Below are 20,757 nucleotides of genomic sequence, written 5' to 3'. Positions count from 1 at the left end.
CCGAAAACAGAGTGAGGTGAGTAACTGGGTACCTGTCTGAAATAGGTCTAAAAAAATCCATTTCTAAGCTATAAGATAACTAAGAGTTTTTTGGGGTTTTTTTAGGAGAGAAATAATTTCTAAGTATTTCCCAAATTGAGGGTTCAGCAGATTACACAGTTATCTAAAACATTTTCTTACTTTGGATTTTAGTTATGCAAAAATCTGATCAAGTACATATACTGAATACAAACATGACATCAAGCTATGAAATATAAATATTCAGAAATAGTATCATTTCACATGTCCTTAAAAAGCAAACCACACATCACGCACACAAAGCCATCCAAGGGGGCAGACTCCAACACATACTCTGTTTCAATATTGCCTGGTTCTTCTTTTGTAGGAGATGATTTGCCAGTAAAACGATGACAAAATGAAAACATCTTACCCCTATTTCATTTCTTCATATATAAGAAAATTAACTCATAATTTCATAATTACTCCTACCAATATGTATTGGTCTATTCTATAAATCAAAACAATTTAACATACTTAAAGCTTCTTTTTTCTTAAGTTACTTTAAATGATTGTCTTATTTAGACTTCACAGTGATGAGAATGACTGTTACAGGTTTCCACCTCTGGTCCCCTGATGCTGCCCTCAGCGGCCGCCCTGAACGCTGACACTGGCATGGGGCCTACCGGTCCAGGGCCCTGCAGTGGTCTGTGTGTCTGTGCACACACCCGGTCCAGTCCACACTGCAGCAGCTGCCATGCTCACACCTGAAGCCAAATTCCAAAGGAGAGAAAAAAAGGACTGCTGGCTTTTATTTCATCTGCTCTATAAAATCTTCCTAAATGCTAGAATGACTTTCCTATACGTAAGTGAAATTTCTTTTTGATTGCCTATCGAAATGGACAGAAGAGAGTTTCACATGTAAAGGAACCTTTTTCAGAGATTTTTTTTTGCTAGGTCAGCTAAGTTTCTACTTTTGACAGGGACCATTTTCCGTAAATGAAAGTATTTACTCAAAAAGGAAAATACAGACTACTACATGTAAAAACAATCACTGAGGCTGTAAAAGTTATCTCCTATCAGAAACAACTGATTTTATATTGTATCCATTACCAGAAATTTCATATCATTATCAGTTTCAAAATGCTTCCTTCACACATACTGGAATATTGCACCAAACAAACAATTTTATGGCATTTGGGGTTTTTTGTTGTTGTTGTTTTTAAGAACTATGATAAAAGATCATCATGGTGATTGAGAAATGATGAAGGGTTTTGTTTATGGATGGAATTCTAATGTAGATAATTCATCAAACTTCTAGTGAAACTTATGTTCTAAGTTCATCAAGGTCCTAAGGCTTAGTAAGGAATAAATAAGCAAAAATATCATCTGTGAAGAAGGAATATTTCAATAGGCTAAAGTAGAAATAAATACAATGCAATATGTAACATACCCTTCTATGAAGTTTTAAAAATATGTATAGTACCTAAATAAACGTGCACGACAGCTAACGATACATACAAGTAGCTTTACCTATATGTTTAGACTTAGGTATATATGGATTAAAGTAGGCATTCCTATTTACATAAAATTTACATAAATATTCATATGTATTAATTACACAAAAATCGTTGTAACAGTACTGTGTTTGAAGTATATACTTAATCTTTAAGAAAGTAAATGAATGTCATGTTATCTTCCAAGTAAGGTCATATATTTGTAAACAATAAGTATTTTTTTACTTCTTTATATTTCAATGGCCAAAGCCACAAGAACATTAGGCACACAAATTATTGTATTGATATTTAGAGACAATCCAGTCTAATGTTGCCTTGAAACAAATTTGATTATATTTAGTAACAAAGGGAAAGTAAAATAAAGGAAATAATCCAAATTCTCATGGCTCAGAGAGCAAAACGATTGCAGATTGATACTGTGCTGTGGAGAGCGATCAACAAGAAGAAAAAACACACTCAAAGCTTAAATATGTCATGCATACATATGCATCTATGTGAAATAAAACCAGTCTGTGTAATGTTATAATAACCTGGTAACATGCAGTCCCTAAGTAAGGGTGGATACTGATTATAAGTCAAATTACCTAAACAAGAAATAAAACAGTGGTTTCATGGATTTGACAACTGAAATCATAACCACCTAGTAACACAATGTATACTGATGAAGAAACAAGGTGCAAAGTAAACAGTGAGAAGGCAGACACTCACCTTCGGTGCCATTGGGAGTCATGGAATTACTATTTATATGAGAGTTATCGAGTTTGGGGGATTCACTACTACCACTCAGACGGCTATGCGGGCTGGTTAGATCCTGCATTTCCATAGACCTAAAGACAAGAAGCCTTCCGTTTGACAGATGTACCAAATTCATAACCCTACTATTTAATGTGCTAACGACTTGACACCTTCTTTGAAACACATTCGCACAAAAGTCCCATTGTATCTATCTGCTTAGACTCAAAATAGTTTGTCTTACGTTATGAAAGGATGGCTGAAGTGAAAATGTAACCTGTACTATTACAAGATGTCACTGGCCTTACCTATTCAGCCAAACATTCATACAGAGTTTTTTTTTAATCTCTTTTTCTCTCCTCCGATAGCTCATCAAGTCCCAAGATCTAAGGAGACAATTCCATCTATTTTTATTATCAAAGAAAACAGACCATCATGCTTTCCTTTTCAGGTGGGAAAAAAAACCCCAAGGCATTTTTGTTCTAAAAGACGAAAGTGTAAAATTGAAAAGAAAAATCACTTTTCTATGGAATCTCTTTCATCTAATAAATTAGCACTAGGTACTCCCTTATAATTTACCGCCCAATTGTGATTTAATGGGTCTCCAAACCAAATACAACACTTGAAGCCTATAGTCCAGTGACAGGGAATGAGATGTCCCTGATGCATGTGTTTACTCTGGGAAACTGCTTAATTGTTCCTCTGTCTCCCTTGAAACAAATGCAGCATTAAAACATCCTGATGTCGGCTCACTTGTTTGCTTTGTGGATTACATACAGCCTGCCCAAGTGAGGAGGGATCAGGCCAGCATACAGTGAGCCCCCAGGAACATGAGCAGTCAGAATACCTCAGCTGTCACCCACTCAGGGAAATAAGCACAATGCCACTTCCCTGCTCAAATTGGGCATTTTTACAACACAAAATCAGCGAAATCCCCCAGAAAGTTCTTCGACTCGGCAGTTGCCTATGCTCTACAGGGTACAGAAGCCACTACTCATGTTCACAATTTCAGAGCTATTCACTTATATTGCATCTGTTCTTAATGAAGAGAGGCGAGCATTTGTTTAAAGTGACTAAAAACACACCTAGATACCGTTCTGTTTTCTGACAGCCAAGTGTCTGAAAGTCTAAGGCCCGTTCACTTTATTTTAAACTTTGTGTTTTTCTAAAAAAAAAAAAAAAAAAAAAGGAGGGGGGTTAATATGTATGAAGCTAAGACTGTCTGCTCATCCCGCCAGGCCAATAAAAGCTACAGTCGTTTTAATTTGGAGGCTGCACTTAAACTGACTGTAAACGTCAGTTTTTAAAACGGCTTAACATGAACCGTCTTACTTCCAAAGTGAGCTTTGACTTCCCCAAGTCTTCTGGATTCAAATGGGAGATGGCTTAAAATCCAATTTTTCTCCCCTAATTCTCATGACACATTCACAGTTTTCCTAACCCCAGAAACTAGAACCCCTAATCATTTTCAAACCCAGGATCCTCTTCCCTTTCTACATATTTAACAATTTTTTTTTTACAAGCACACACACACACACAAATGGTTAAGTAATTTCCAACCAAGGCTATTAATAGAAATAATTAAGAAATACTAGACAAAAATAGATAGGGGGGGTCACAGAAAGGTAATCTCTCCAAATGTCAAATATCAACGATATCCTTACCTGCAACTTGAGGAAACAGCAACATCTGAACTGGTTTGAGATGTTTGCACCTGTGATCAGGGGTAAAAAATTAGAAGCTGTTGTTACTCTGCTTCAGTGTCAGTTCTTAATTATACAGAGCACGTGGCTCAGGACTACAATGCTCTCTTTTAACCAAAAGAGAAAAAGGAGGATACTGCAGCGGTGAAAGGCATATTGTCTTTAAGTTGAGGTCTCCACTGTTGTTTCCTCCTCCAGGTCTGCCCTCCTCCTCCCCTTGTTAGGGGGGGAAGGCAGCCAAATGACGGGATAGTGATTCATCACTGGCCTATGACAGCTGCAAACGGGATTACCCCTCCCCCAATCAACATGCAAAGCAGCCTTATCCAGGCAGCTTGGACAAGGTGCTTGGAAAAAAAATAGCTATTAGCAAAATGAGTGTGTTTCACAGCAGTAGTTCAAGCATTAACCCTCCAGCATCCTCAGAAGATCTTTCATCTTCTGCTATCACCAGCTGAAAGAGATCTCCCGCCCATGCCTTTGACACCTGACAGTCCTTATCCTTATCGTGATGGTTTTCTCCTATATTTACTATTTGTCATTGAACATTCACCAAAACGGCTTCTGGGCTACTTTCAGGCAGTGCCGGACTCAACGAGAAATGGCAAAAGCACGTTCTCCTCCCCAAAGTCCCATCGTGGAGCAATGTGCTCATGTACCCAAGCAAACTGAAAATTCAGTGCATGTTTAAATTCAGGGAAATCCATCACTGCCTGGTGAAATAGCAAAAGCCATTCGCTTTTGGTTTAATTTTCCACCTTTTAAACCAGGAGAGAGAATGGATAGTTGAATAATCAATTCAGTGTCTCAGCTGGCCAGAGTTCTGGTCTCTTTTGTCTCCAGATGAATCTGTATTTGGCATTTCACTGAACAGCTAACTTAGCTTGCAGGCTTTGCTAGTCACTGTCCTTCGTCCAGAGACAGCAAAACTGCCAGCAGGTGATAAGCTCAGGTGAGGGTGGGCCGCTGGCCCACAAGCTCAGGCTAACGCCTGCCTCGGAGGTAAAGGGAATTCTGCATAATGTTTAAAATGACTCAGAATTCCAAATCTTTGATGTGTATTTTCATTCAACCGGAACAGACATCAATTAGGGTTACAGAACAAAGATGAAAAAACTGAAGCATCTCAAATGGCATTAAAGTTATCCAGCCAAGCATCTTCTGTTGAGTCCTGTTATTTTTTAATTATGATTTATGAAATTAAAAAGTACTACCTTTCTGGCAAGAATAAAGCATCATTAAAGTCTAAATATCTTGGTATAATGTGACATGAAATTTCTGGGTATATTTTTCTAAAATATGTGCAGGACGAAAAATAATTTTAAAGGGATGCCTGAGTATTCAATAAAAGTTTCATTTTAATGCCTACAGATAGGTCATTTGGTGATAACTGGCTTCTGATATTTTTTTTGAAATTAATGTTCTCACATAAGATTAAATGTTTTCCTTTAGAAACTGCAGCGATATACCTCAAGGATAAATTTCCTTTTTTTTCTCTTTTTTTCCACTTTTATACACCTGGAATAAATTATAGGTGAGAACTAACTTAATTTTAAGAACTCTCTTGGCTTAATTATGTGAAAGAGTATGTAAAACATACCTTCTGTTACATATTAAAATACATTCCTATTTTAACCTTGGCTGGATAGTATCATCTTAAAAACCTAATTTTAGTTTCCTTGTATACTTTGAAAGTTTGATTATATTTATATTTGAGGTTTAAACTATCCTATTTAATTGCAAAGTCAATCTGTTAATTTAAAAAAATGAACTTCAAAATAAGAATCATTCTAACACGTTTTCTCACTGAAAAAAATGCATTTTCACAACAACGTACTTTTTTTTAGGCTGGCTGGACTCAGTCTCTACTGTACTTCGTACACTACAATTTTTGAACCCGTATCCATGACCTTCATTTCATTAAGTATACATCAGATATATTCTTTTGTGTCTCAAGGATTAGTTAAACCATGTGTTGTGTGTTACTGTTTTTAAAAATGACTCTTTAATCAAAATAACTTTAAAACAACTAATCCTCACTTAGGCTGGTCAGCTGAATCCACATCGTGGTCCAGGAAAAATAAATCTACTCTCAAGAATGCGAATGCAGACAACAATTAGACACAGATGTGAGCAAAATTAGTTACAGTTTACAAAATGCTACACTTCACATGCTTTTAGTTTTTTATGTGTAGTACAAGATTACAGTGCAGTAAGAAAACATACTCTTGTAATGACTTATCTAAAAAGAACACCTATTTCTGATTGGCGTTGATTTTCTCTTATGTTTGCCAATATCTCTGGAAGGTTCTAGGTTTTCAAGGTCTAAAAACATAATGTGCTGCAAAAATAATTAATTAGGCGCCTTTCCATTCAAAGAGAAAAGAAACTATTTCATGGTTTTCAGAAAAATGCTGTTAGGCATTCAGTAAGCTCATATTTTCTGCTTTACATCCATAAACCTAGTATGTTTCTTGTCTCCTCCTAATCTGGTATTTTTAATTCAAATGCTCCTAGGAGTGCAAAAATATTTCCCATAACATTATAAATGGTCATCTTAGATTACAATGAAGTCATTTCACTTTAATGCTTTTTAAAACTCTTTGTAGAGAATACCCAGAGTAGCGTACTGACAGAGTTGTGAAAATACAGAGAAAAAAGAGAGCAGAACTTCTTAGAATTTCAATTCAAGGATCCTCAACTAGTAACTTTGACTTCTGATTAGTTAATGAGGTCTTTTAAGTTTGCCTTTTTTCTAATTAAATTTCTAATTCTTCACAGATGTAACTTTTGTTGATGTTCAATTTGTCTCTCTCATTTTGTTAAACCTCACATAGTACTTCGCCAATCCATTGAATAGCCACATTAAATCTGTTAATACCATGCTCTTCAACCCCAGAAATTATTTCCAGAAGGCAAACTTGCTTTGAGAGATCATCAAACAAGACTTAAGGTACACATTTTATCACATTTTTCCCTACCACAGAGCTCAGGATGCAGAGCAAAATTCATGACTTTTGCACTGTTTATTATACTTTGCTAAATTACAAATCAAAAGCATCTGACAGAAGATCATGTATGAAGCCAAAAAGTTAATAATGTTCTGTGAAAAGTAAACTGTAAATGGAAAGGGATTCTAAATCTCAGCAGCAGAGAGCAAATAAAATGTAGGTACTTGTTTAAATTATGGGTTTTCCATTGGCTTTTCTGCTTGCTAGAAGCAATTTTTATAAAATGACTATAATTTTAAACTTTTTTTTCAAACTCAAAAGAAATTTTCAAAGTGAAAGTACTGAACTTATCTAAATAAATAGAGTTGGCAGGCGAACTAGTTTTGCCCAACCACAGATCAACCTGAGTACTCCCAAATTTGAAAGACAATGGCAATTTTCTAATCAGAGTGTATTTTATAGGAAAGAAAATGTGCCTTAGGCAGAAGCCTGCTTTTAAATCGCAATATATTCTTGCTAAAATGTTCCTCAATCAACATTTCCAACGATGGTGTCAATGATGTAATTAAAAATCTAAACCTAAAAATGGAAATGAACTTCCAGAAAGAGGTAGATGTCGTTTCAGTGTTAACACTTACCTCCTTCTTTATCAGACTCCATAAAATGAATTCTTTAATACCCTTACTGATTTTAAATGTAATATACTGTATCACTTTTTAAGGTCTCTTGTTTAAAGAAAATGACAAAATAGAGTCCCCAGGAAAACAAAAACAAGTATGTGAACAACACTGATTCTACCTATAGACTTGACGGATTGTTTTCAAAATTAGCATTTATTTAAGATGTTGAATGTAATACTTTCGATAGTTGATTAAATGGAAGGGGTTTTATTCTCACTGCGAGTGTTTTTTTCCCCAAGGTATTCTTACAAAATAAATTTTCAAATTCAAGAGGAAATTTTCTTTTGAGAAAATCATTTATTATGTCTACCAAACTCCCAGAGCTGTTGACTTCCCTTTGGCATTCTAAAACTGAACAGTGGCTCAGTTAGGCTGCTCTGTCTGTCACCGCGAAGAATTTTCAGGATTGAAAATCCATGGCTGTTTGCTCACTTACTGAACACTTTGGGCCTTAGGAGAACTCAAGCAGCGAGAAAGTCAAATATCAAATATTTGATAATGAAAAAAAGCATAACTATTCGTGTGTGCATGTCTTCAAATCCCAAACGGTGGGCGAAAAGACTCACACGCCTAAAATAAAACCTACTATGAGAGACACATCAAGAAAACAACCCCCAGCCTATAAAACTACACTACGTGCTTAACTAGCGACTTTTTGTATCCCTTGTCATTTTAAGAAATGAAACATAAAAACACTTGTCTACATTCAGTGACAGCTCTGAATTTACTGAATTCGTGCAAAAGCTGTGCTTAAATGTTTCAAAAACTCCTCCCAAGAAATATAAGCCTATGAGTCATTAGCAATTCATATACTGATTTTGAATGACAAATATTTTAAGTGGTAATTCAAAAGTTTAAGAACCTTATTTTTAATTTCAAGGTCCATTCAAGTCCTGTTAAGTGTCAATAAGTGAGAAATATATTAATTTGGCAAATGTTTATTATTTCACCTTTTGAAGATGAGCCCTTTAATATAATGTTTGGGAAATTTGTTTATTGAAACGAAAGGATTTCCTTCCTTAAAAAGTGGTTTCAATTTATTTTTGTTATCTGTTGTCCTTTGAAAATGTTAATTCCTTCCTCCTTTTCTCCAATCCGACTAAAATGTGTAGGAAAAGTTATCTGTGTGTTGCAATGGATATAGACAGATACCGCTTTAATCAATATCACACAGTACTAGTTGAGGTTTGTGCAGAAAAGAGATATGAAGTGATCTCCCTGCAAGAATATAGCCATGCAATATACTTATTTACATAGAGCACAACAAAAGTCATCGTTAACAATTAATTTCTAATTACTTCTTAATGATTCTAATCGCTCAGCTAATTTGGGGGTTAAAACTTATACTTTTACGATGGAACCCAGTGGCCCATAAAGCACTGGGTACAAAGTGTCATAATCTTCCCCACGCCCTAATGTTTTTCTTTTAAAACAAATCAAAACAATAACTCAAAGCGCTCCTGTTATCTTCGGCTTTGCCCACAGGACAGCTGTTGTCATTCAGAACAGTTTTTCAAACACTCAGCTTGTACTTACAGCGCTTACATCTGCTGCATCCACCAGTTTCCTGGGCTCCTTCGAATTTTCTGGTTTAGCAAACCTCCATTCCTGACATAGTTTTGCTCCTGGATAAGGACGCGGGAGGGCTCTTAGGGGCTCTCGGCGGAGCCCGGCGCTTCGGGAAGCGGAGCGCGTCCGCGGGGGGAAGCGGGGCCGCGAGGACCGCCGCCTGGGCGCCGCTGCAGGCTCGGGCTGCCGAGCGACTGAGCGCACACGCTGGCCCCGGCGAGAAAACCGCCACACTGGACGGCAACAGGAAGGCTCAGAGTCGGAAGTGGCACTGGAGAGTTTCTACCTCGCCCCAAACTCGCAGCCATCAGCTCCCACCGTTCTGTTTAGTCACCGCTTTGAGCCCCGCGCTCTTTCCCTCTAAACAGCAGCAGCTGATAGCATCTGAGAAGCCCAGACAAAGAAACAGCACCATCTCATCCCTCGATTTGTTGGCGCAGCCTTGTAGGTCTGCCCGTGGAGCCTCGGGGCTTTTTTTGTTTTTGCAACGCAAACCACAGCTATTCTCTTGTCCTATCCTTATTGGTTTAAATGCAACAATTGAGAGGAGCACTGCTCTCTCTGACTCAACCTTGCTGCTCCGAAAAAATTTATTATGTAAATGAACGCGCCCCATGCTATCTGAATAAACAGCTGTGTGAGAATCGCTTCTCGGAGACACTGTCAACACACATCTCTTGCTACAGCAGCTACCAATTACGAGCTTTGGGGAGTAGTTACACGTTATCTTTCATACTTTTCCAAAACTTGTTTTCAGGCCCTGAAACTTAGGGAATCGATACTTTTCTCCCCCCCGCAAAACTTTTTTTCCGAATGTAACAACTAACAGGTCTGGGGAAAATGAAAATTAGAATGGCCATTTCCATGTTAAGTAAGCAAAGGGAGAGAAAAAGCAAACGTGTAAGCTATTATCAGTTTAACAATGAAAGCCTGAATGTTAATTCTGCAGTGATTTCTAGAATGGCAAGTTTTACAGGAGCAATTTTTTTGGATATGAACCAGATAAGATTTCAGTGTTGATATTTTAAAATGATTTTGGGGGAAAAGATTTATTTTACCTAGAACTCTTTCCTTACAGTCTGTTCTTTTAAAAAATTCTAACTAAACTCAATCTATGCATGAAAGTCTACAATGTTCACCTAGGTAGTTGAGCTATTCAGATTATGACTAAATTACAGTTTAAAATATTTACTTACTCTCATGTTTTAGGCAAATAAATGACTTGTTATTAGATCAATACTTAACCATTATATTGATTTCAAATATTTAAAGAAGGCATCACTTACATGACTAATTATTATACTGCTTTTTGCCAGCCTTATACCATAGTTCAAATACAAATGTTTATTTTTACTCATCATAACCAATTTTGTACTCTAAAATAGAATCTTTATACCCGTTGGATTTTCCTTAAAACTGTTTCGTCATTAACAGTAATACTACTCTATGGATCTAGTCTTTTTTATTAGTAATAATAAGCATCTTCTTCGTTAAGGCTCCTGCCTTGGTATGAAAAACATTTTAAAAATCACAGTAACTTGTTAAATGATTTTATAATACATTTCAGATCATCAACTCATAAAACAGTAAGTCTTACCTTCACTTTACTAATTTGTAAATGAAAGCACCATTCCAATGCAAACAAAGAAAAAGCTTCTAATGACCAAAATTCAATATGGACTCCCCACCCCCTACCCCCCACCAAGGATACCAATCTAAATTCCTCAGAAGAGAACACTTTGTCAAACCTAAGAGACCGCTTAAACTGCAAACTCACCTAGGATTTCATCTTGTATGGTACTGGCAAGGAATCATGGGCTAGCCACCTACCATATTTGGGAAGCAAGGTCAAAAATCAGTTGTTTGCTATTGGATCTGTTCGTGCAGCCGAAACAGAATTACATTACCACCTACAGCACTTTCCCAGACCAGAAGTATCGGTTATTCAGTATACTAGAATATATATGCAGAAAATAAAATACACCATGTAATGGAGGTCTCTAGTGCCGTGAGATAAAATAATTCAATCTATGATATCAAAGACCCGCACAGTAACCGCTTTTGCTACCATATTTATTTCTAAGCCCCATAAAATATAAAATTTGAGATGCTGTTTGGAGAATTCAACCGTATTTGAAACTTTAAGCTATTGTGGCCATGTTTCCCATAGTTTAAAAATTATTTTAGGTATAAAAAGATAAAATATTATTTTTCTGATCCATGAAAGATTATACTGGCGAATCCAGGAGACACAAACTATATGAAGTCAGCAGGAATATCATGTAACATATCTGACTTTTATATAATCAAATTTACCACATTATATTAGTTTTTATATTGAAATTCAATTATTTTTATTTATATAACCAAATAAGAACCATTAAAGAAATGATGCATGTCATTATGAAGAAAATGATGAAAAGCATGATGAATATAATGTGAGCACTAACTGATGTGATATAGGTCCTGCTGCATAGTTATGTAACAAAGAGCTTAGTCATTGGCTACAAGAAATATCCATGTATACCACTTATTTATTTTTTTAACTTTTCAAAAGTGTGTATCACTATTAAATGCTTTCCTTTTCCTAAAGCAAAATTAGATGGCCTAAAAACAATCACATGCGTATCCATAAATTTTGTCTGGTTACTGCTTCTGAATATCAAATATGTAATAAATACCATACAACTCACACCAAAATAAGTTATCCTCTGATAAATAGCCAAAATGTAAGACATTACTAAGAAGACCCAGTTTGTAGTGTACTGTTAACTTCCTATTTCTAAATTTTCACAACTATAATTACATGACTTAACCATATACTTTACGGACCAAGGTGTTCCCTAAATAGTCATACCTATTACAACAGAAATTAGGAAAATTTGCTGAAAATCCGCCATTAGTAAAAACAGGTGATAGTAGAAAACATTACTATCTGATATTTCCTGGAAAAATTTCAACACATAAACATATGAATAGGAGGAAAAAATTTCTAATATGCCCTTTCCACACTAAAACAAAAATAACTTTTATCTGGAAAAGGAAAACGCTTGGAATAGTCAACTGTAACAAAATGTTTGAATACCCTCAAAAAGGACGATATCTTTCATGTATCTCCAAACAAGTTTTATCATACAGAGCAAACTGTTGTCTAGATATGTGCCTGGTTATATAGAAGTCTGCAATTTTGACAGAAGTTGTTAGTGCTGTTCAATGAACAGAGAAGTTTAAATAAAGGCATGATTACAAAAATAAATGTGCCTAATTAAAAAAGAAAAAAGACATGGGTAGATATAAGGGATCCATTAGAACAATCGAAAAGGTAAGTTGGAACTTTTCTAAAATGACATGAATATACAGTTGATTAATCCAATTAAATATAACAAACACCGAGAAAGCAAAAGCTAAAACATGTCTCCCTTTCCCTTTTTCCATTCCAGGAACGATAATACAGTTCTTGAGTAGTTGTGAAGTTTCCAATAAAAGATAGACTCAGAAGTTTTTTTCTTCTAGTTTTGTTTACCTTTAAATCATTTTAGAATTAAGCATGCATGCAATTACCTGGTCGATGCCCACTATCTCTTACCTCTCTGTTTCTACCATTCTTTTTGAAGATTCTTACTCAAGAATAATGGTACAGTAAGTTGCAAGATAGAATTAGCACTTAAAGATCAGTGCTTTTTCTTCAAAAGCAAAATCCTTGTTATTATTTCTTCCACATTCTTAAAATCAATAATACCTGGAAATAGTCAACATTTTGTGATTTAAACTGCTCAAAGTAGAACAGCAAATATTCCAAAATACTGTACTTCCAGCGCCTCTGCTTCCAGATAACTCTTTTTCTCGTGGTCCATGCCACGGCTCTACATTCCTGGCTTTTAATGGAACCTTTGGAACAGTGTCTAGATGGCTGACATTACCATCCTTGCTGGCATGTGGAGTGGTCACTTCCATGACCTACTCTTTCCCAGTGGCACGAGACCTGCAATGAGGGCCCTGCTCCCAGTAGCCTTCTGCAGAAACGTAACCAAGTAAAACATCCTCTATTTATTTTAAGAATGATATTAAATCCGCCAAACTGAATGTCTACCAGTATTTTGCTAAATGTTTCCCGTTCAAATTCCAAGATGAATAGCTTTTAACAGCAAATTTAAGGAGGCAATTACTAACTATTCACTGTACCATGGAAAATTATTTTAATAAAAATTAGATCCTTTATACCAACACAATATGGAAATATAACCTATTTCCTGGCTCCCTAATAAGCACATTGGTTATTACATATGAATAATACCCATTTATTTATGTAGAGTGGGAGACTTGTTATCATATGTAGTAATGACTGCCTATAGGATGTTTTTTTAAAAATTATTATTCTTAATAGAAAGCTTGAGCAGCACTTCTTGAAACTAATAATGATAACAAAGGCAGCAGTAGGTTTTTAAGAAGAGGGAATGGGATGATAGAGGTACTTAATTTAAAAACAAAATAGGACATATTGGGTTTTCTCTTTTAAAATCAACTGATTTCCCAAAATGGCAAAGAGAGTTACTTTTTCTTCCTTCTGCCAAAAATATGTAAATAATTGGTTTTGGGATCATATGCTTAATCTGAGCAATAAGCTATTTTGCTTTCTCAAAATAAAAAATTGACATGAAGCAACCTAGAAAACCCAGGTTGTCTCTTCAACCTTTTTTTCTCTAAGCCATGGGCAAAACCCATCTTGTCAGCACCTCCCAATACCTTTAAGAGGATCTGGAAATTGGCTCTGTGTTTTCCAGGTTTCATGACAGCTGAGTTCACAGTTTTTAAATTCTTCGGAAATGATGACTATCTCACGGAAGAAGGAAGGGAATTAGCGTTTATTGAGTGCTTACTCTGCGCCGGTATTCTATATACATTCTTCTTTTTTTTTTTTTTTTGCGGTACGCGGGTCTCTCACTGCTGTGGCCCCTCCCACTGCGGAGCACAGGCTCCGGACGCGCAGGCCCAGCGGCCATGGCTCACGGGCACAGTTGCTCCGCGACATGTGGGATCCTCCCGGACCGGGCACAAACCCATGTCCCCTGCATCGGCAGGTGGACTCTCAACCACTGCGCCCCCAGGGAAGCCCTCTTCATTCATTTTAACACATAATGTAACAGCTTATCTGTATGAATCCTGTTTTTTAAAAATATGCTCCCCCCCCCCCCCGCCTCCAACTATTTGTTCTGGAATCTGCCTTCTTTCTCTAGCACCATCAAAGTTACCGCTAAACAGTAGATGGGGCACTGGGACATCACTGTGTCCTGGTTGTATCATCATTTTGGAGGAAGGTGACACCTAATAAAGTTAATAAATCCAGAAAGGTGTGTGATGTATGGAAATGATGTATTTAATAGAGAACAGACATCATCACTATACAATATCTGATTATTTACAAACACATATTGCAAGTTAATTTGCTGGTTCAAAAATAAAAGTACATACATTAAATGGTCAATAGGGGCAAAAATGTGATGAATCCTTAAACTTGAATGATCAAATCAGGAGCTATATATATTTTTCTCATTATTTACCAAAAAATGTGAATTATCTTCCTAAAGCAGGATTATAAATATTCCCAACTTTTTCTTTATATTAAAAAGAGCAGCTAAGGGTCTGAGTTTACAACAAGCAATTGTATGGACAGTTCTATCAATTTCTTCCCTGTTGTAGTCCTTAATTTTATTTATCCAATGTGATATTGCTTGCATCTTAATAGCTATTCCATCATAAGCACTTGATTTATTCATCGAGGAAATAATTACATTCAAAATGCACTCCAATTCTCCTTATGTATTTGGAGGTGTAGTTTAAGTACTCAGAATCAAGAGGCTCTATTATTGCTATAAAGGATTTGCCAGGAAGGGGACAAATAAGAAAACCAAAATCTAATAACCTATAGAAATTTTTTCTTCCTTCAAACAGCATTAACTTTTCCCCCCTCTAGGCTCCCAAATCGGAAAAAAAGAGTAACCTCTAAAGCTGTTTTAGACAGAAGGTCAGAATTCAAAGGATCGGTAACTTAATCCACAGGGTGCTGCAATCACATTGCTATTGGAAACACAACCAGAAGCACCATTATTCTAGATGTTTTTATTAAGCAATGTCAATAGGTATACAATCTAGAGGTTTCTCTACTGTAAAGATTCATACTTGCAGGCGATCAAGTTGACTTGGGTTTTTGAATTTTACTTTAGAATGCTATAGAGTAAGAAAAAGTAGACTGCATTACATGCTAAGGAAAACAATAGCTTCAGTTTGTTTGAATAGTAAGAGTACCTTTTTATGGCCAAAATGTAAACAAGGCTTCAAGTTTTTTAGTCTTTGGATGCTCATAATTAATAAGAATTCTTATTTCAGATGGCCTAATATTGGGTATATTAGACTGATCCTTTATATTTGTAGTTCATATTCTTTGAAAAAACAGAAGTCTGGAAGCATCTGCTGCTTCTTTCAGGGATTCTGTTGTAATATCATCGATGATCTGGTTTACCTGAATTGCAAAGTAAAACCAAGTCCAGGATCAGGGTTTTTTTCCTGAAATCGTGTATTTTAAATGTGCATGATTCTTAAAAACAACACCTGGTTGATAGGGAGTTACAGGCTGGTGGCTTGTTTTTTTAATCAATACAAGGAAAAACAAATAGTTTACCAAAAGGTCAGAGAGGCAGTAAAGGAGACCTCTACCGCGCGGTTAGCATCGACAGCCCCTGCTGAAAGATCCGCAAAACCCCCATTAGCTCCGGCCTCCTGGGAGAGCTGTTCACTTTCCTTCCTGTCCTTGCCTGAGAGGACAGCTCTTCCTCACCAGCAGAAAGTGGCTGGAGAGGGCTAAGGAGGAGGTGCGGGAGGGCCAGGACAAAAACAAGAAAGAAGTTATTCAGGACAATAATCAGAAAGCCAGCTGGATCCTAGGTCTTTTTTAAAGAAGGAGTGTCTGTGACTTAGACATTTTGAAGGGGAAAAAGAATAACGTTTTTAGATATGCGGATTTTTGCATGTTTTACATTTACAGGACTGTTACTAGTATACTCACCTCTTTCGGGAGGCACTGCGTTTGAGAAATGAAAAAAAATGACCTAACTCCACAGATAAATTAATTCATGATTAATTACTGAAGATTATTTAAAAGGATGAATCTACATCTCTAAGCTTTCTGTTTATAATTTACCAAAATCATGCCTATTACTAACCAATGAATGACCTAGATTTGAAAAAAGATATTTTATTTATTTATTTATTTATTTATTTATTTTTGGCTGCGTTGGGTCTTCGTTGCTGCACGCGGGCTTTCTCTAGGTGTGGCGAGCCGGGGCTACGCTTCGTTGCGGTGCCCGGGCTTCTCATCGCGGTGGCTTCTCTTGTTGTGGAGCATGGGCTCTAGGCGCATGGGCTTCAGTAGTTGTGGCACACAGGCTTCAGTAGTTGTGGCTTGCAGGCTCTAGAGCGTAGGCTCAGTAGTTGTGGCGCACGAGCTTAGCTGCTTCGTGGCATGTGGGATCTTCCCGGACCAGGGCTCGAACCTGTGTCCCCTGCACTGGCAGGCAGATTCTTAGCCACTGCACCACCAGGAAAATCCCCAAAAAGATATTTTAAATGAGATATTTCATGTGAAGACCTCAGGAAGCAACATATGATAATCTTTATTTCCTTCCCCTATGTTTCCATCTTCTTTGATTGTATTTCTATTACTGTTCAAGGTTTAAATGGTGCCCTTTTCCTCAAATGTGTAGAATTATTAAAATCTATCTACAGTTCAGAGGGTACTACTCACTAGACTAAAACAAATGCATGACAGATTCAAGTTCTAATTCTGGCTTCAGCACGGGTTTTTTCTGTGCCCTTTGTGGTCATCTCACTTACAGTGTCAATTTATAATCTGTAAACAGGTTAAACAATAAAAAGGATGCAGGAAGGTTCCACAACTTTCCAAAATGGCATAGGGATAAAAATGTTTACTGCTATGAGAAAGCTCTTATGGATAGTAAAATAGCAATAGAAAACTGAATTTCAAATCAATTTAATTAAACAAGTACAGAATGAGTGCCCAGACAGGGCATGGTTGAGTTTCCAGTTTTAGCACAGCTTGGTACACATAATAGGTACTCGATAAGTTTTATTCAAATTAATTAATACATGCATACTTGGCTACTTGAGGGAACATGCCAGGGGTTTGTGAAAGAAAAATGATTTCCCTGAATTTCCTTTGCTTCTATGTTTTCCTTTATTTTCCTTACATGTTGTGTCCCCCGTTGGAAACTCTAAAGTTGGACTTATTATCATAAAAGAGTTAATGTTGGTCTCATGTTCAAACCATACTTAAAATACTTAATGGAACACAACTGAGTCATGGAAAATGTGCTAGAAATTTGCCATCCTAACATTGGGGAATAGCCAAACTCTAAGGAAATTAAGAAATTAGAAGAGACCTGAAATCACTGTATTCACCTGGTATATGTGTTTGGGTGAGACAGGAAAACAGAATAAAAAGTTAAGGTTCAGATTTTTTAAAAAGCTACCATACACTGTATTTTAGTTACACCCAACATATTTCTCCTGAAGTGCCCTGTTACTCCAACATCAGTTTATATTTCCTTTTTAAATTCTTAACCAAAATATCTAGAAAAATTAATTTAAAAAATTCAAGGATACACAATAGAGTAAAAGTATCTTTAAATAAAGTCTGCATCCTCTGCCTCTCAGAAATACCTCATTGTAGATGTATCCAACAATGCTGTCATTTTAAAATTTTGCATCATTTAGACTGTTCAGAAATCTAACTAACCAAGCTAGTCAGCCAGCCGGTCAGTCATTCAGCAAATTTATCATGCATTTAGTATGTGCCAGAAATGTGGGCACTAGGAGATGAAGCAGTAAACAAGACAGACAGAATTCCCACTTATCATGTATGCATAAAAGAGAGTAGATAAATTAAAAGGTGGCCAACTGGACATGAGCATTTATTTTTTGCTTTCTCTATAAGCCCCACTAGAGCAACACTAAATAGAGTTTTTTAAAAGCATAAATCCCAAAGAATTAAAAGGGAAGGTAATAAGAAAACAGTAACAAATTTTATAAGTGAAAAAACAGGCAGACCACTACTGACTGCTAACTGACTTAGCAGATCCGAAGAAGCTGAATCTAGTGTTGGCAGTGAGAAAAGCTGAAAAGCATCCCAATTTACACCACCAACTTGGATTATCTATGTCTGAGGAAAGCCTCTACCAAGAAATGTAGAAACCAAATGAATAGAGAAAAGCAACTTGCAGGAAACAGAGATCAGGCAAAAGGAAGCAAAACAAAAACAAACTCTCACTAAACTGATATCCCTCAAGAAATAAGATACTGTAAACATGAAACAAGAGAGGAAAATAATAATAATTATAATTTTTTAAAAAAGAAGGACATCCAACAACAAAAAACAGCCTTTAGAAATAAAAAGTAGGATAACAGAAATGTGTTATTCAATGAGGTTTGGAAAATAAAACTGAGGACGTTTTCCAGGGAATAGAGCGAAAGAGACAGAAAATAGGAGAGAAGAACAGAAAATATAAGAAAATGAGGAGCTGTAAGAAAACCTAGTGGTCCAACATCCAAATAACTGGAGTTTCAAAAAGAGAGCAGAGAAAATAAAGGGTAAAATTTAAATAAATAATTCTAAAATATTTCCTAGGACATGAGTTTTCAGAGCTTAATATATACCAAACAAAACAACTGGAAAAAAAAAAAAACATACCAACTGATATTGTTGAGAAATTTCAAAACACTAGGAGAGAGGGTAGTGCCTATAACCTTCTAGAAAGAAAAAACAGGTCACACACAAAGTATGGGTCATGACTTCAAACTTCTTAATTGGAACATGTATTTCTAGAAGGTAATAAAGCAATGTTTCAAATTCCTTAAAGAAAAATAATTCTCAACCTAGAATTTTGTATCCTAACAAACTTTATAACAAGTAAGAAAATTGAAGACATTTAAAATAAAGATATTTGCCAATATGTCAAGTCTCAAAAAATTTATTTTCCAAATATCCTTTCTCAGGAAGCTAAGAGATGATACGTTCCATTGAAATATGGAAGCAAAGTTCCTTTATGAAATAAGTAAATGAAATAGGAGAGAGAAGTCTCTAATCCCTGGTGTTGATGATAAAGAGAATTTCTAGGAGGATAGCTCTGGACCAGGCATGGCCGTCCAGATTGAAGGTCAGGAGGCACCAGGAAAGTTTTCATCAAGATGAAAAAATTGATAGAAGAGTAGATACATCTGAATATATGGAAAGGAGAGTTAAACAATCAGAGAGAGTAGATAGTTGATGAAGTAGATAGTAGATGAAGTTGAATTATTAAAAGGAATTGTAGAATACTACATGCTGTGGCTGTAAAGCACATACGTGTAGGTAGTGTTATTTTTATAGAATTCTTTGACATGTAAGATGATGTACATATAATTTTGATTAAAATCAATATACTGTAGAAAAATAAGTATTTTCCTGCTGTGTGTGTGTGTGTGCACGCAATGGTTATTGACAAGCAGAGAAAAGAATTCCGGTAAAATTTGGTAGAGAAGGACATGAGGGAAGTGGTGGGTGCTATGTCAGCTAGTCAAGGAAAGCCTCTTGGGAGAGGAGTCACTTGAGTTGAGACACAAATGATGAAAAGGTGATAGACTTGTAAAATCTTGGGGCGGGTGGGCAGGGGAGAGGAAGGTGGTCCACACAAAAGAAACAGCAAGTTCAAAGTGAACAGCTTGACAAGTAGGAGGGAAGAAAGAAAGAACCAGATGATAGAGAACATGAAGAAAAGAACAGCACCAGGGCTGGTGTGGAGCACGGGGCATTGTAGGTTAGGTAAGGAGTTGGGATCTTACTCTAGGTGTTATAGGAAGTTACTAGAGGTTTCTTTTTTCTCTTTCTTTCTTTTTTTTTTTTTTTTTTTTTGGTTTGCTTGCTTCTGTTTTGTTTTTGAGCAGAAAAATGGCATGATCTGATTTATACGTAAGAGAGGACACTCTGGCTGCTGCCTGTAGGTGTAGGATAGACAACAGGAGACCAAGAACAGAGGCAGGGAGGCAAATGAGGGGGCTACTGCTGTAGTCCAGGTGAGAAATGGTGATAATCTAGACCAGGGTTTTATGGGGAAATGATATGTAGTCAGATTTAGGGCATATTTTGGAACTAGAGCCAACAGAACTTGTAGATTGGATGTGGGTTTGAGGCAAAGAAAGAAATTAAGGATGACTCCAGTCTCTCCGCACAAACAATAAACACCCCTGATTTGACTTTCATCTCCATTCGTTTCTTCTTTCTGCTTTCTTGCTCATACAATAACATGACATAAACACAAAGAGCATGAATAATTAGAATGTAAATAGTTGAAAGTTAACTGAAAGTTTTTTCATGACTATCTAGTTGAACTATCTAACACATCCCCTCCCCAGCACCCACTTAGTCCACACCATCCCGTTTGCTGTCACCCATACCCTACGCTCACTCCTGGGTCTATGTATTTGTTTATGTTTCCCCATACTCACCAGCCTGATATTAATGTCTTTACCCCTCTTTCTACTTAGTCTACCCTTTATCCAC

The 20,757-nt window shown here is 36.4% G+C and overlaps 1 protein-coding gene across 8 annotated transcripts in view; it reads right to left on the bottom strand.

The window, feature by feature from the left end:
• Nucleotides 1–20,757, bottom strand: part of EYA1 (EYA transcriptional coactivator and phosphatase 1) — a gene marked incomplete at its 5' end in the record, with an annotated part of 319,290 nt that overhangs the window by 154,204 nt on the left and 144,329 nt on the right. For 4 of the 8 annotated variants that reach the window (XM_082601447.1, XM_082601446.1, XM_082601448.1 and 1 more), the window contains one exon: nucleotides 2,223–2,337. In XM_082601447.1, coding sequence (XP_082457573.1) covers nucleotides 2,223–2,337 — 115 coding nt within the window. Of the gene's footprint in view, nucleotides 1–2,222; nucleotides 2,342–3,910; nucleotides 3,961–20,757 lie in introns of those variants that run through there. The other 4 variants (XM_082601445.1, XM_082601449.1, XM_082601450.1 and 1 more) reach the window with 2 other exon arrangements.

The sequence above is a fragment of the Mesoplodon mirus genome, assembly GCF_964341445.2.
Source record: "Mesoplodon mirus genome assembly, chromosome: 16".
Taxonomy (NCBI): domain Eukaryota; kingdom Metazoa; phylum Chordata; class Mammalia; order Artiodactyla; family Ziphiidae; genus Mesoplodon; species Mesoplodon mirus.
The sequence above is the reverse complement of the archived record's forward strand: the minus strand, read 5'-3'. Positions and strand labels throughout refer to the sequence as shown.